We start from the raw sequence: 17976 nt of genomic DNA on the forward strand, positions 1-17976 counted from the left end.
ACCAAAAGACGTTGAAGCTAAAGCAAAGACGAGACTGAACGCCCCCGTCAGTTAACTCAGATCATTTAACAGCCCTGCTGTGGTTTTACAGCACCTCAGTCCTGGAAACACAAAAAATGTCTGTCTTCCATTTACTGACAGCTGCAACAAAAACATGCATTTATCAATGAGTCACGTTATCACTTGGATTTGAACCAGTACGTTTTGAATCCAATAAAATCAAAGATGTTAACAAATAAACTGGACAATATTCTGGCAATTTAGTGATATTTTCACAGTTGTCGTCTTGACTGGTCTTGAAATAAAATCCCGAGTCCCCGATGTCTGAGACCAAGACAAGATCAAAAAGTGGTCTTGAGACCAGTCACAAGACCAAGAGTGGCCTCGAGTACTACAACACAGCAGTTAATATCATGTTTTGTAGATAGATAGATAGATATGGATAGATATAGATACATGTTGATTTAGATTGATAGATAAAGAAGGACTAGGCTTAAGACTTTCCTTTTTGCAAAATCCTATAGTTAGGGTTGGCTTGGGTTTCCTGAGCTGTCCCTTAGTTATGCTGCTTTAGACTTAGACTGCTGGAGGACAAACTGACCACACTTTTCACTCTGCTACTGTCTTCACTTACTCTGCTCAACCGGTTTTGTATTTGTAATTATTTTTTCTATCCTTGACATGTGTTTTTTTGTTTTTCAGGTACACCTGCACCAACATCTGGACCTGCCATTCTGTGTCCGTCTGTCTCTCCTTCCTGTCCTCTCAAACCAGCCGGTCAAAGCAGATGGCCGTTTGTCCTGAGCCTGGTTCTGCTGGAGGTTTCTACCTGTTAAAAGGGAGTTTTTCCTTTCCACTGTTGCCACTGTGCTTGCTCAGGATGGGAGACTGCGACGAAGCCAAGATCCAACGAGTCTGCTGGCCTCCTTAAATCGAGAACTTTATTAATTGGCTTTTCTATGCATGTGAATGTTCGTGTACAGTGCCCTGAGACAACTTTGTTGTCTATAAAAAGATAGAGATAGATATAAATATAGATACATAGAGATGCATAGATAGATGGATACATAAGCTGTGTTTTCATGGACATAGTAAGTAATCGTATTAAACAGCCATTCGGAATAAAAATGTGTCATGTAAACACTCCATTTGGATTATTCTGAGCTGATTCAGCTCAATCCGAATGAATTTATAATCCGAATGAGAGGGATGGCTTATGCCGATTCATAAACCAAACGGTGTGCATGTAAACACTTAATCTGATCATTTTCTTTGATTGTGGAAAACTGACCTGACTGTGCGACCTATGTCTACGTCACGTATTTCCGCCTGGCTAGATGCCAATATGTCGGGGAAGCAAAACTGGTCGGTGAGCGACAACATTTCTACTAGAAACTTTGAAAGAGCTCAAAATGATCTGTTTTACCTGTAGCTCAGTCAGGGAGTGCGGCAACGTCTCCGCCGTCATGAAAACCTGGCGCGGGTCCATTTTGTGCGCTCAGGTTTGTTTATGTTCATCACTGAATTAGAACTTCTTCTTCTGTGTTTTTTTAAGGAAAGTTCACCACTCTGCGCATGTCAGTACTTCTATTCTGAATAAAAACCCAGTGCATGTAAACGCTCGCCATGATCAGATTATGCCCATATAAACGATACATTCGGATTATTTAAATCTGAATACATTTAAATCTGATCAAAGAATTTTGCGCATGTAAAAATAGCTATAGAGATACATAGAGATACATACATAGATATAGATACTGTAGCTAGATAGACAGCCAGCCAGAGGTGAGTATGTGGCTGAGAATGACGAGTAATTTTGTCCCCCCCCTCCCTCTCTCCCTCCCCCTCTCCCTCCCTCTCAGTCTATTTCTGGACAGGAAGTAAAGAATGACTCTGCGCTGCAGCCGAGGAGCCTTTTGATCTATTATCAGAAACACCGAGGGATTTAACAACCGCTCGTCGTTCCTTTTTTGGAGTCTCCTTTAAAACGACGTTATTTTACCGAGTGAACGTGAGAAGAAACCAAAGTCCTCGCGTTCTTTGAAGGAATTCACGAGGACACATTTAAACTAAAACCATATGAAGCCTTTTAAAACTCGTGTAACACCGAGATCTCACACGATGTGCTGGTGCTCACAGTACGTGTTGAGGACTCTCAGCTACTACCACACCAACGTTTAGCTCCATATCTGTACGTGTCCAGTTATACGTGTTTATTTCACCCATTAGTGCGTTCGCTAAGGTCGTTTAGCTGCGGTGGCCATCTTGAACTGGGCTGAGTCCAAAAGTTAAACCAGTTAGACATGCATCCATCACTTTCTCACTTTCAGACTTACTCAAATTTGTTCACTTGTTCAAGAGATATTTTGCTAACACTACAGTTAAATGAAGTGGTGGACAGAAGAAGACTACATTCAACTGTCAGGGTGCTACTACTCTCACAAATCTAAAAGACTGATGTCGATAAGGTCGGTTATCACAATTTAACAGTTTTACATGGGAGGTTTTGAAGGAATTTTATTTGTTTGTTTTTTTTAATCACTTTGTATATTTTATTACAGACTGAGCCCCAGATACTCAGCATTTCTAGTATCTGTGTCTGAATCTGAAGTGTTTGCAGTGGTTCTGGAGCAGCTCTTACCCGGGTCAGCTCAGACTCGGAGACGGAGCGCTGTGGCAGCGAGCGGCGATGGTACGCCGGCCGGGTCAGCTCCTGGTAGCTGGGGTTGTCGTCGTCCAGCAGAACGGGCTCGGAGTCCACCGACTCCTCATCCCCCTCCAGCTGAGACGTCATGTCGTCCGGACACACCTGGTGGTCGAGGCCATTCTGGCTCAGGTTGCAGTGAACAGCTGGACGGGTCAGAAGAACTGATTTAGGACCAGGTCAGGGGGAAGTTTTAATAAAAACAGGAGGAAACTTGACACATCCTGTAAGAAAGATGCTTTAAATTTTAAGAACTCTGACTTAAAAAATTGTGACAAAGAGGAATCTATTTAAATATATGATACATAATGAGACCTGGATCAACACATGTTAAATATTTTATACTAAAAGCTAAACTGCATAAAATTCACTAGATGGCAGCAGAGGTTTTATTAACTTCGGTTAAGAATCCGGTGCAACCATGTGTAGTTGACAGAGACACACAACTGCAAGAAGCAACAAAATAAGAGATTCATGTTGAGCAACTTCATCAGGAAGCACGAGGACTCCGAGCTCACAGAAGCTACGATCAGCCGCGGCAAAATACAAAAGTCAAGCGAGTTGCCCTCAAATGGCCTTCAGCACGTCAGTGAGACCCAAGTCCACAGAAAAGTCCCACCTTCAAGGCAACAAAACTGTGTGCGAGCACAAACGTAGCATAAACAATGACTTATTTACACTCGATGTTCTTTTTGCTGCATTTTGCATCTTCAAAACATAAAAAACAAAAAGCACATTTATCATTTGCTGACGTTTCCTTTAATATATATGAAATAAATTGTCATTTGCAGCATAAAGTATTACGATGCATGTATTTCACTCTGTTTTAAAACCATCAGGTCAGCAGGGAGGCTGACGGTTTGCAGACATACGTGTCTAATTGACACATTTAAGGTTGTAGTTTTTATTAAAACTTTTCTGAAATATAATAAGCACTACGATGACAGGTTTATTAAAGCCCGACTGATGATTAAATTTTGGCTATCGCCGATAACCGATATATTTGCTGAAAACTTTTGAGTTTTGTTTACCTCCAAGAATCTAAGTAAACATCTATTTTTAAACCTGTTTGAATACATCAAGTCTGGAAACGGTCTTCCTAACGTGCATTCACATTTTCCATTACGTCATTTGCAAGTAAGGACACGGCTCGTTCCCAGAATTTTAGGGGTGAAAATTAGAAGTGGTTATATCGGCGCACAATGAGCCAATTATCATCGATATGTCCACAAACGCCTATAAAGGTCTAAAATATTGGTCCTACTATATATATCTGTCAGGCTTCAGTTTTTACATTTAGCTCATGATTAGTTATTTCTGTTCAGTATTAGAATAAAAACCCTGAGGAGGGATCAAAACTTTAATAGCAACTAATTTTACACCTTACAAACTAGCTGTTTTTTTTCGCTACTTTTGCTTTTAATCATCTTCTTATTCTATTTTCACTAGTTAAAAAAAAATAATTGCACACATACTTTGATTGTTTATCGTTGTCATTGTTGTCCACTGTTGTCGTCACTCTTTGCTAAAATTCAGGTCTCTCTTGTAAATGAGTCCCTGAGGCTCAATGGGATTAACCTGTATAAATAAAGGTGGAATGAAAATTGATGTGAACTCTTTGCTACAAAACCATTTACAGCAATTGAACCGATTCATATGGGATTGTGTGTTGAAAACAAAAAGAAAAAGGTGCACACCATCAGGTTTGTATTACTTTATTTAAACTTGTGTTTCTTTGTCATTTCTTTTATAAAGAGGTTACATTTAGTTTTGTTTCTGCAGGAAGTGTCTGCCCTGAACACTAGATCTGTCTCAGGTGGAGTGGTGACAGCCAGCACAGACTTCTTGGGCTTCTCTTAAATAGACTTACTGGTTGTCACACAACCTGCACACTCGTTCCAAAAACACAGACGGCTTCTTCATGAAGAACAGGAGGCAGAAAGTCATTTTCATCGCACCTGAAGGCTGCTTGGATTTGTGCTGCAGGTCAGGATTAAAGGTCAAAGCACTATTTTACAAAAAGCTACGCATTCTGCTTCATTTAACAGGCTAAAAACTAAGAGGGAACAGAAATACAAAAGATCAAACTAATGCACAACTGAGACAACAAGACATTCAATAAAACTAAAACACAGTAAAAAAGGGTAAGAGTCATAAGATTGCTTGTATAAATATCTGTTATCTGCATTAACCTTCCCCTTCCAATATCTGTATATTGTATATCTGGCGATAGTTAAAATGTCCATATCGGCCGGGCTCTAGTAATTATACATTAAAATGTAAAACACCCAAAGTGAGCCTCGCTGCTACACAACTTTTCGTTTTCTCTCAACTCTGTCAGAAAACAGAGCATGCACACACAAGCATCAATTCTTCAGTTTCCATCCATCCATTTTCTTCCGCTTATCCGGGGTCGGGTCGCGGGGGTAGCAGCTTAAGTAGGGAGGCCTAGACTTCCCTCTCCCCAGCCACTTGGTCCAGCTCCTCCGAGGGAATCTCAAGGCATTCCCAGGCCAGCTGAGAAACATAGTCCCTCCAGCGTGTCCTGGGTCTTCCTCTGGGTCTCCTCCCAGTGGGACGTGCCCGGAACACCTCACCAGGGAGGCGTCCAGGAGGCACCCTAACCAGATGCCCGAGCCACCTCAACTGGCTCCTCTCAATGTGGAGAAGCAGCGGCTCTACTCTGAGTCCCTCCCAGATGACCGAGCTTCTCACCCTGTCTCTAAGGGAGAGTCCAGACACCCTGCGGAGAAAACTCATTTTGGCCGCTTGTATCCAAGATTTCGTTCTTTCGGTCACAACCCAAAGCTCATGACCATAGATGAGGGTAGGAACGTAGATCGACCGGTAAATTGAGAGCTTCGCCTTTTGACTCAGCTCTCTCTTCACCTCGACAGACCGGTACAGCGCCCGCTTCACTGCCGACGCTGCACCTATCCGCCTATCGATCTCACGCTCCATTTTTCCCTCATTCGTGAACAAGACCCTGAGATACTTGAACTCCTCCACTTGGGGCAGGACCTCCTCCCCGACAGGGAGAGGGCACTCTACCCTTTTCTGGCTCAAAACCATGGCCTCAGATTTGGAGGAACTGATCCTCATCCTGGCCACGTCACACTCGACTGTGAACCGCTCCAGCAAAAGCTGTAGATCACGACTTGGTGAAGCCAATAGGACCACATCATCTGCGAAAAACAGAGCAGCGATCTTAAGGACACCAAAATGGATCCCCTCAACAACTTGGCTGCGCCTAGAAATTCTGTCCATAAAAGTTATGAACAGAATCAGTGACAAAGGGCAACCTTGGTGGAGTCCAACTCTCACTGGGAATGACCCCGACTTACTGCCAAGCTCTGACACTGGTTGTACAGGGACCTAATAGCCCGTATCAAAGGGCCTGGTACCCCATACTCCCAGAGTACCCCCCAAAGGGCTCTCCACAGGGCTCCTCGAGGGACGCGGTCGCACATGTAGACTGGTTGGGCAAACTCCCACGCCCCTTCCAGGACCCTGCTGAGGGTGTAGAGCTGATCCAGTGTTCCACGACCAGGAAGAAAACCGCACTGCTCCTCCTGAATCCGAGGTTCAACTATTTCTTTTCAGTTTAAAATTTTATCTTTAAAGCGGGATATGGAGTCCAACTTTTCATCTCCCCCACAAAAACACTGTAGAAACAATTGTTTTTTTTTTTAAATCACATTAACTAAAACAAACTGAAAGAGTTCAGCCATTTACAGTTCGAATTATAGCTGTTTTATTGTTGCTGCTGTTTGAGGCTTAATTTTCAGTCTGCTTCTGTCTGCCTCGTTAACTTGGCAGTCAGGGAGTAACATACATATGCGTGGTCACCATGGTGACCATAACAAGCCACTGGCAGCAGCTTTAATATTTTTAATCTTGGTTCATTTTACATTTCTTATAAATTTAGATAAAATAATGTCAACATTTGTCTTCGTTCAGATGATTACTAAACTGACGGAGCAGGAACTTTACCGACGCTCTTCAAAACGTCTTCAAGACATTTAGAGTTAGGAAATCCGGCACAGTGACCGACAGCCAGGGATGGAGGCATTAGGTTAGCATCGTTTGGTTTCGTGTCGTTGGATCCTTGTTAAATCAAAGGAAATATATTAGGACCAGTTGTGCTGACTGGTCCGACCATTTCCTACGAGTGTTTTAATGGATCGTTTCCAGTGACGTGTGATGTTTAATAAATCTACGACTGCACAGATATCTGTTCTCCTCCTCCTAGAAAGAAGAGACAAAAGGATGACAGGAGAACAGGATGGGTTGGGCAGCGAGAGGAAGAAAAGCTGCAACACTTCATTGTTTAAAAAAAAAAGCAAGGGGGGGGCGGCTAGGAGGAGATGGAAAAGGGTTTTATTTTGTTAAACAACAATATAAATGTATATAAATAGCCCCGTTATATTCCTCTCTCTGTTCTCCCTAACCAGCGCTGTGAGAGGAGGAAGACGACAGATAATGGGCGTCTGCCTTCGCTTATTGTCTGCATTTGCTTCTTAATCAGTGAATTTTAGAGGAATGTGGGGGTGGGGGGAGCACATAGGGAACATGTTCTTTCAAAAGCGTGGCTTTTGAGATCAATGCATGGCTGCCTCTATATTTTTTTTAGAATAAAAACAGTAGAATTGGATTATTCTGTCTCTTAATTGGGTCTACCATATTTATAAGGTGCATTAAGCGAAACGGAACAGTCTGATAAGTCGAACTCTATTCAACTCGTTCACAATAACCACATCAAATCAGTTCGAGGTCAGTCAGAACAACCAGAGTTCATACATAAGGCGCACCAGATTATAAGGCTCGTTGTCGATTTCTGAGAAAATTCAAAGATTTTAAGTGTGTCTTATAGTCCGAAAAATACGGTCAATAAAAATTAGCCATAATGAATTTATCCAACGGACAAAAGTACCAACAATACCTCAGATTTATGAACATAATAGAGCAGATCTTCAATAAATACGTATGATTATTGTCTTGTTTACAGAGGGGTTCTGCAATAGTTTGTCAAAAAAACTTAATTCATTCATTCAACCTTTATTTATACAAGTTAATCCCATTGAGGCTCAGGGACTCATTTACAAGAGAGGCAACAATAGTATCTTTGCAAAAATATCTTGTACAAAATAATTTAAGAGGTTTATTGATATGGATCAAAACATTCAAACTAGTTAAAGATTTTGATTAAATACATTTGCGTTGCACTAAAAAGACCAATAAGCTCTAAAAATATGGGAATGACCGACCACCAAACAAGAAACTCCTACATGAAAACTCCACCGACTGACGTGTCTGCCTCATCAAGCACCCACAGTGACGCATGGCGGTGGCAGCACCATGGTATGTGGAGGTTTCGGTGTTTCTCCCACTCACCTGCTGAGCCTCATAAATTAAACCTAAATCAATAAATGAGGAATTGTATAAAACAAAAAACTGTTTCATTTGGTCAAATGTTTATTTTCCTAAAACAAGTGCAGAAAACTGAGTATGTGTGTAAACTCAGGTGGTTCATCAAGCAGCTCAGATTATTGATTACTGCCAACAATTACAACCCGTTTGTACCCAAACCCGAATTTATAAAGTCACCCAAATTCTTCAACACCATCTTTGTCAGGATTCTGCTTTTTGTCATTTTTAACCTTTTGATCATCAAAGTGTTTGCATTAGCTCACTCTTTTACTTTATGCACTTTAGTTTTCCCCTAAATGTCAAATATTCACTCTTTTTTCTCTTTGATCTGGAATCAGTAGTAAAATAAAACCATTTCATATCAGTAACTCATGCAAAGAACTCAAGCCACTTTAGTCTCTCTCTACCAATAATGATGAGATTTGGAATAAAATATCAATGAAACTTAATGCAATTCTTTTACACCCTAAAATAATTAAGAAATTAATATAAAATTCTACTTCTCTTGAGCTGGACTGGGAAGCTCAGTCCTCACCTCCTCCTACAGGTGTGCAGTGGAGAACATCCTGTGCTCCAGCATCAACGTGTGGCATGGAGGCTGCACAGCTGCAGAAAGAAAAGCTTTGCAGAGAGTGGTGAAGGCTGCACAGAAGATGTTGGAGTCAATCTCCCCACCATCACAGACATTTACACCTCCAGATCCAAGAAGAGAGCCACCTGCATCATGAAGGACCCCACTCACCCAGCACACACACTTTTTGTCCCGTCCCCCTCAGGAAGGAGGTTGAGGAGCATTAAGTGTAGAACCACTAGACTGAGGAACAGCTTCTACCCTGAGGCTGTTAAACTCAAATTCCTAACCAGGATCATCAGTGTAAGAAAAAAAAAAAATCACTAATGCTACTTTAATTGGTGATATGTGACTTATCCGTGCTGCTGATCTCATGCTGCTGTTCTCATTCATACCATGTTCATGCTGTTACACCAGATTGTTTTACATTATTAGTGTTTAGCATATATCTTAGATCTTTTAGCGTACCGTTTGGTGGTTGTCTAGCGTATATCTTTGTGTATATCTTAGATCCTTATTTAGTGTTTCTTTTTACACTTTATATTTTGCCATTTTTGGGTTGCAACTGGAACCCTGTGTACATAATTTTGTTCCACCTCATGTACCATATGAGGTGCAAACGAAAAAGTTGACTTGAACTTGAAAAATTTGTTGCAGCCTGACATTTACTGTATATTTGCAAGAAAACTCATTTCCTGTGAAGTTTTTTTTTGGCAAAAATCCACCATTTCATTGCAGTTACTGGGGCTGAAACATGCCATGAAGTCCTTGACGCACCTTTGAAATAAACTCTAAAAATAACTTTCAACCAGAAAAACAGGAGAAGTCAGACACTCCTGAACTAATTTTAGCGTTTCACAGCCTGAGCTGGTTCAAAGTAAAACCAATAGCGAGTCCATAATCAAAAGAGAAGTTTACTCAGAGTGGGAGCTCGGACTCAGATCTCGGTCTCACTGGCTCCCACAGAGAAGGAGAACTTCCTGTGAACAGAATCTGCTGTACTGACCCAAAATGTTCAGGAAGTTGGATGACTGGAGGCTCAACGAGCTGCACGAACCAGTTCTCAGACCTTTTGCTCGCTTTCAGGACATTTAGTGAAAAGTTGAAGCTAATTATAAACTGCTGACTGGGATGAGTGTACAGGACAGGAAGGATGTGAGCGTCGTCATCCTTTACAATCTGTGCCAAAAGAAATTCTTAGGAATTTAAAGGGGAGGTTTGGCACCGAAGCAGACTTAACAACACGACATGAGTCATCTGCACAGCTGTTTGTCTTTTTAAGTGAGAAAAACTAAAAATAAAACGTTAGCGACGACATCACCGAGCAGTTTAATGATGTTTTCACAGATCACATCGGCTTCTTCCACATTGCTCTGCACCTCTCCCACACATTCATGCAAGGAGCAAAGACGTGAACAGATTATTTACAGCAGCATTTACACAGAACATATATGCACGGCTGATTCTCACAAAGAATGTTCTCAAAGCAAGTTAATACACAAACAAAAAAAAAAACTTCAGCTTCTGCTCAACTGTCGAGTCTGAGGAAAGATTTTCCATCAGTTGGTGACAGAAGGCACAAATAGATCCTTCTCATCAGTCAAGTACCAACTGGAAACATTTGAAGGAGACGGACAGGGAGGAGAAGAACGTGGCCTTCAGGACAGGATGTTTTGGACCAGGCCCTCCAGGAAGTGATGTGTCTACAGAGATAAAATCCCAGAGTCTGAAACACGTGAATAAACCTGAGCTGTTGTTTGAAGAATATTTCCTGGAACTAAGAGAACTAGACAAATTGCATTTCCAATGAAAATGTAGTGTGAATGCTTATTGCTGAAAAACAGCTGAAATTAGCTAAAAACATGCTGAAATACAATTAGCCTAAGTTAGCAGAAAGCAGAAAGAACACCTATCTTCTGAATGACGTTGCTGAAAAGTAGCTGAAAAGGCAGAAAGAAGCTTAAACTACCAGAAAGATGTTAAAAGAGCTTGAATGAGTTTAAAAAAATTGGAATCAGCTGAAAAAGCTAGATTTAGTACCAAACAGCTAAAATGTAGGTGAAATAGAAGAAAAAAGCTGAAACTAGCAACAACAAAAACAAAACAACTGAAAGCAGCATAACAAGCTGATATTAGTAGAAAGATGTTAATTAGGCTATGTAGCAAATATTACAACGAAAAACTTGAATTTATCTGAAAACAGATAAAATTAGCTAAAAATGCGAAGTAGCTGAAAAGGTATAACAAGCTTGAGTTGGCAGAAGAAATAAGAACGTTTGCTGAAAGAAGCAGAAACGAGCACCAAAAAGTGGAAATCATATGGAAAAAAAATAATAAATTTAGCAGCAAAAAATCCACCTGAAAAGGTAAAATAAGCTTAAATTAGTGTAAGAAAGGAGAAAGAACATGTTTGCCCAATTAAGCTGAAAGAAGCTAAAATGAGCAACAGCAAAAAAAAAAAAAAGCGGAAATTATCTAAAAATAAAGCACTCTGAAATTAGCAAAAAAATACAGCTGACAAGTAGCTAAAAAAAGGCAGAAAGAAGTTGAAATGAGGAAGTGGAGAGAGAACATTTTTGCTGAATTAGGCTGAAAAAAGTTGGAATGAGTGCAAAAAACGTGGAGCTGAAACAGCTTAAATTAGCATAAAAACAGCTAAATAGTAGCTGAAATAGTAGAAAATGCTGAAACTTGCAGAAATAAGCTGAAAGGAGCACAAAACACCTGAAAAAACAGCTGAAAGCAGCTGAAAAAAAAAGTTTAAATTTGCACAAGGAAGCTGAAAGAAACTGAACCGGAACAAAGTGTGAAAGGAGCAGAAAAAGGTTGTAAACAGATCTAAAGATGTGAAGGATGAAAAATGAGCTCAATTCATTTTCCATGAGAAAAGAAAATGACAGAAAAAGCTAAATATTTCAAAAATCCAAAGTTGCACCAATACCAAAAGTCATAGCAGGATTGTCCTGAAAGAGCTGAATGTTTTGACATTTGTTGAAATAGCTTCAAAAATGTGGGACAAGAAGAATCGCGCCAAAAAAAACGTACGGAAGCAAAATGGATCACATTCACACAATGAGGATTAGGACTCTAAAGTTTATTTAAAGCGTCTTATGGAGCAGAAATCCCTGCTTTCAGACAGAGCACATACAGTTAGTCAACTACATACAGCATCTGCAGAAATGAGATGTTTCAACTTCAAACTGAAAAAGTAGGACACTTCTCCTCCTTTCACCATATTTCTGTATGAGTCATTCACCAACCTGCCGTTTAAAGAAACATTAAAATTCATGATCAGGGCGGCTCCGCAGTCTGGGGCTGACATGAACTTTGGATGGCACTCACAGAACGGGCCATTCTGTAGGTCAGAACGCTACATTTGAAAGAAAGAGTAGTTTAAACAACAGTACCTTTACTTTAAACTGATTTACATGAATACCTGGATTTAGCAGGTGGCTACAACCAGGCCTAAAGAGACAACCACCTCCTGAAACTCAGCTGCACGATGTTAACGATCACCGCATCACTTCTGAATCTGTTCAGAGTTCCTATCAGTAAAATAAACTGAGCATTTAGTCCTACCAGTCCTTTCAACTTCATTTAAAGCAACAGAAAATATGTAAGAAGCACAACTCGCTGCACAACACAACTATATTTATAAATTTGTACACTTGGTTTAGGAAAGTCTGGAAAGCAGACATCGATTTTCATGTTGGGGACTGATTGTTTTTGTCAGCCTCTACTAAAAAAGACATTTTAGAAAAACTGTTCATCATTTTAAGCAAATTAGCCTGAATGTATCGATTAGAGATCACTAAGGCATATTTTTAACCATTAAATGCTCCCGGATCTCTTTGGTACGCCCCTCCTCCATTGCCGGCCCTCTTCCTTGTTGACAGTCTTGTCAAACGGGTTGAAAACAACAAAGCCCATGCTCAATAATCCAGGTATAAACTCCAACATTTTTCATTCAGGTCATCTGGACAGTTTCTTTTTTTGTGCTGAAACGTTCGACCAAAGAGACCATCTTATCACAAGCAGAACTGGTTTGTTCCACTTTGGAGTAAGCTGTTGGGGGAAGAATCAGTTTTGTTGCGTGTTTCCTTGACTGATGAAGCCTTCTGGATCGAAGACAAAACGTTTCAGCACAAAAAAAAAAAGAAACTGTCCAGATGACCCGACTGAAAAATGTTGGATTGTATACCTGGATTATTGAGCACGGATTTTGTTGTTCTATTATTAAACAGCTACCCTGAAGGTTTAGACAACATCTGCTTGTTGTTGTAAAGAACATTTTCTTTTCTTTTGTGCATTAGTGAAAGACAGTTCAGTGCATCTCTTTTCGCAGCTGCCAAATGAAAACAGCCTGCATGTCCACAAATTTCACATGGTTCCAGTAATGTAGTAACCCGGAGCAGACGTTAAAGCTTACAAAGACTAGGATTAGAGTTTCACTGGTGTGTAAAAACAATTAACAGAAAAAGAGTTTGTCAAGATTGCAATAAAACACGAGCCACATTTATTAATCTTCAGTATTCAAATAGTATAAAACACCTCAACCAAGGTGCCTGCTTCTGAAACTTGTGGACAGATTAGGTATGAAAGTAAAGTCGAGTAGAGCTAAGAGTCTCTATGAAGCCTTTAATTTACCGTGACATCTTATCAAAAGTTAACCGTGCTTAAAGTTGGCTTTCACAACCCTGGGGCTCTATCCGCTACGACTGCTCGGTTCTGTGTCCAACAGGCGCAGATGTTCTCAGCTTTGAAACGTCCTCGAATGCCGAGAGTAAGAAGGATGAGGATGAGAAAAGACGGGATGTCTGCGAAAAGAAGAGACGACAAGAAAAAGTTGGACAAAAACAGAAATAAAAGATAAAATGTCTGAGAAAGAGCTGGTGAGAGGAAATGAAATCTGAAATGACCCACTTTAAAGTGCAAACTCATAGAGGCTTAATATAGCGGTTGCTCACTTGAGTTGCGGTGAAGCGTGCAGCCCCGGAACAAACGCTTTCAGCGAGCTTCAAAGGCAAACAATAGAAGAAGAACGAAAATAGCTTTCCTTATTTTAGAGCCGAAAAGAAGAGTTGGAAAAAAAAATCTATGATTGTTTATAAGAAACTTTCTCCATTTCACAATTCACTTCAATTCAAAAATGCTTTATTAGTCCCAAAGGGAAATTAATTGGTGTTGTAGCTCATCCTGGTTTCTTTAGAGTTGTTATAGATTCTGTTGGATGTGGGCAGGAAGGATCTCTTGTAGCAGCGCCTTCGAAGAAACTGGCTGCAGATGTGGATCTGTCCACCCAGACCCAGCAGACCTCAGAGTCCTCTTGGGCAGCAGGAACTCCTCCCCCAAAGATGTCCATTCCTCCCAGCAGCCTGCTTAGTCCCTCGTTGCCGCGGACAAAACTGCAGGTGTCGGGTGACAATCTCGGTCCTCCCGCTGTTATGAGCCTTCTTCCCGGCCACTTCCAAGATCTCGGTGGTCAGGCACTCGAGCACAACCTCCAGGTAAACGGGAATGCATCCACGGCACCTCCTTTTCAATTCATTTGGAATTTGGGGATGTAGTTGAGATATCAGTTTTTGAGATATTAATCAGCTGCTCCCAGTTGTAGAAAACCCCCTTGTTGCTATGGTAACACAAACGTCCAAAAGTAAAAAAAGGTTTCAGTAAAAATCTTTCCAGCTGCACAGAATCCAAAACCAGAGGAAACAATCTGAAAAAAGTGATTTGCATCCAAAAAAAAAAGAGTAACAAACAGTGCAACAGTAGCGAGAGGAAAGATCAAAGTTTTGACTGAACCCTGGAAAGAGTGTGCATGCGTGTGCACTTCTAGTTTTGTGCATATCATCTGGGGACTGCACCAACAATATATTGCAGATGCCCTGTCTCTAAATCTTAGACTAAGAAACACCAAAAACACTATAAACTTGTATCAATCACCTGGTGATTATGTATTCAACCATATCCGTGTGCGTTTTTATGTTAGCAAAATATCTCGCAAACCATCAGAAAAGTTTTAAAGAACCCCTCAAATAGTCATCGTTACACACGTGCACATCTACAACCTGATTCAAGATGGCTGCAATAAATCACAGCAAACACAAAAATGTCTATAACTGTCAATTTAACAGATGTTGAGATGATGGAGTAGCAGTAGCTGAGAGTCATCCCACAACATGCTCCGAGCACCAACAGATCAGGAAACATATTTAAAAACTAACATGCAAGGCAGCAGACAATATGCACTCCTTTAAAGATTCAATTAAAACAATTAAAGAAAACTTCTAATAAGGATAACTGCTGCAGAAAAATCATTTTCTGTGTTGATAAGAAAGGGACTGGAATTATTCATCAAGCTGTGCCTGATAAATAAAAACAGTGATGCACAAAACCCAGAATTGCGTAGCCTTTAAATATTGGAATAAAATAAAGGGAACTCAAGCAGGGTCCCTACAGAGGAGCACTTTATTGCTGGTGAAAGAGGAGTAGAATAAGAATTAGCCATTATTCTGAATATCGACCCAAATACCAACCTCAAGTACTTGCACTCATAAAAACACAGATACTTGAACCAATACCATTTTTATGCTTTTGTGACATCATGTCCTCTTCCACTTTGCAAAAAAAAAAATCAAGGACAAAAATAAATAAATAAAAGATCAATTTAGAAATATCAGAATCTGCCTTTATTGTCTTTGCACAGAAGCACAAAATTCAATTTCAGTACAACCTGTCCAAAGAAACACAAACAACCAAACAACATCATGGGTAGACGGGGTGCCTGAGGCTGCAGCCTCATGAGGCGCGCTGCCTTTTTTTGTTAGATAAGAAAAAGGGAAACACGAGGAAAGAGGTTAAAAAATAAAAAATCATATCTCACACTGTCCTGAAGTTAGGGGGAAAAAAAGAAAGAAAAAAAACCTCAGCACACAAAAAAGTAACGTACAGATGACATAAGATATGAATGTGGAGTGGGTGAGGGTGAAGTGGGGGCGGGGGGGGGGGGACGACTCCCAGCACAGGCAGCCCAAGAGAGCATTGCAGCCACCTGGCACCTCGTATCCAACCTAGGTTACCGCACCAAGGAAGGGAGGCGGGGCAAAAGGAGGGAGCCCAGCGAAGGCAGCGAGTTGAGGGGAGTGTGTTTATAGTCGTGTGTGTATGTGTGTGCGTTCGTAAGCAAGTCTGTGAACACTGTCTCAGATAGCCCCCCAGCCAAAGTCCATGATACAGTAAGTGATGGTGCAATGTTTGTCAGCCGGCCTCAGTATTGCTCCAACAGGTCCACAGATGTCCTTGGGGAAGAGAACGGGTAGTGGGAGCAGAGCATCTTGTTCACATAACATCCAGGAGAATTTGAGATAGTCAGCCTTCCAAGACTGACACGGGGGAGCCAGATTCAGATAACAGTTGTTTTGTGTCAGGCCGACTGTTAGTTTCCGTCTGCCTTACAGTCAATCACTGATGCATCTCAATGGCGACTCCAAACAGCCAAATTTGTGGTCAGTACCGCCGGGCTTGGAACTTCTTCAAGGTCAGTTCCTTCCCGCCAGTGAAATTCAGGAGCCACAAGTAGCCTGTGATTCTCAGCAAGAATCGCGTCCAGCTTACAGCTCAGCTCACACAGCGTTTGAACCCGACTGTTCACAGCACGGTACATTCCCTCACAGTCCAGGCAGCTTCACAATGGCCAAAACGGCTGTCGACGTTTTTCAAATTTGTCGATAAGCCAGGTAACCACCAACTCCAAAGAGCAAAAATCTTGTTATCATAAATCCAATTATGTACGCATCTTCAACATCCTCGACAGACAATATTGACAGACACACGATCTTCCATTGCCCCCAGGAATCCATCGTGTACTCGCTGCAAGTGTCCCGTCAGGGCAGGAGGGCTCTCCTTCACCCCGTTTTCTCGGCAAGAAAATTTGATCAATTGCGTTGAGCGACCAGCTGAGCAGATCATAATTTACAATTCCGAAGATATGTAAAGAGAGGCTCCAAAAGGTTCACAGGACAAAGAAGAAGCAGGGGAAGGAGCGGGAGGAAAAAGTCTCCGCCTTCACCAAGAGCAAAAAGATAGATTAGATTAGATTAGATTAGAGTAGATCAGACAGACAGACAGACAGACAGAGACAGACAGACAGACAGATATATTTATTAAGGTAAATGCAAGTGAGGTTAAGAAAGCAGACAATTTGCTGAGTTATTAATAAAAGGGTTTCCAAAGTCATTGTATAATGTTTAAGTACTAACACATTAACTACTCCGTATCGATAATCTGTATTGGCAAGTACCCAAACTGAAGTACTTGTATTCGGTCTGGAAAAAAAAAAAAAAAAAGAATCAGGACACCTGTAATTCTGAATATTCATGTTGCCAACCCAAACCATGGTGATGGGTGCCCCCGTCATGTCACCAAGACATTTGAAATGTTTTGGAACCGTTTCAACATCTCATTTCCTTCTCATGCGTCTCAAGCTGCACCTCGGCAGTTTCTGCAGCAAACTGCTGAGTGAACATTAGCCGTCCTTGTTTCCTTCAGGTCATCGGGGTCAAATCTGCATCCAGGTTGATGTCAAAGTAGCATTAACACGCCGGCAAGCGTTTCCTCTTCCGGCACCCTTTAGGTGGAGAACAGTTAAGTGTTGAATGTTTCACTCCAGTCAGTTAAAATGAAGAAAATGTTCACAGGCAAATAAATTAGTTTGAGTCATTATCTAAAAAACATATACAAAAATCTCCAGCGTGATATTAAATAAAAAAGGTAAAGTCTATCCAGGACATATTTTAAATAATCTATTTTTTTAGCGCTGCCAAATGTGTGACATAACGACAGATTCCACCCGACTCCGACTCGGTCTATCTGTGCCCAGTGTGTAATCAGTGCCACACAAACTGCAGCTTCAGTCAGTCAGCAGAACGCAGAGCTTCACGGTCATCAGGGAATGGACCTGACACACCGCCAAGTTTCTGCACTTGGCACAACAGGGCGCCAAATAGGCTGAAAAAAAAAATCACAAAGGTCCTGTGCACAAACTGAAGCGATGCACGGGGGTGAAATAGGAAAAAGATGAGAGGATTCAGCAAAATGTGTCTCCTCCGTGGGTTTAATTTCTCTGCAGCTAGCATCCCTCTCAAAAGTTGATGGAGCAACAGAACGCAGCAGATTTTGCTCTGCCCTCTTTAGTGATGCAAACAAGTAGCCATGCTGTCAGCTAATTTAATGTTGCATTACACAGTGTTCTGCTGCTGCAGTGCCTTTG

The 17976-nt window shown here is 41.1% G+C and overlaps 1 protein-coding gene across 1 annotated transcript in view; it reads right to left on the minus strand.

Annotated features, from left to right (window-relative positions):
* The window catches only part of samd12 (sterile alpha motif domain containing 12), a 138022-nt gene that overhangs the window by 106001 nt on the left and 14045 nt on the right, over nt 1-17976 (minus strand). Inside the window, exon 2 of the mRNA XM_037693445.1 lies at nt 2645-2853. Coding sequence (XP_037549373.1) covers nt 2645-2853 — 209 coding nt within the window. The remainder of the gene's footprint in view (nt 1-2644; nt 2854-17976) is intronic.

The sequence above is a fragment of the Nematolebias whitei genome, chromosome 19, assembly GCF_014905685.2.
Source record: "Nematolebias whitei isolate Nwh7 chromosome 19, NemWhi1, whole genome shotgun sequence".
In the NCBI taxonomy this organism is placed as follows: domain Eukaryota; kingdom Metazoa; phylum Chordata; class Actinopteri; order Cyprinodontiformes; family Rivulidae; genus Nematolebias; species Nematolebias whitei.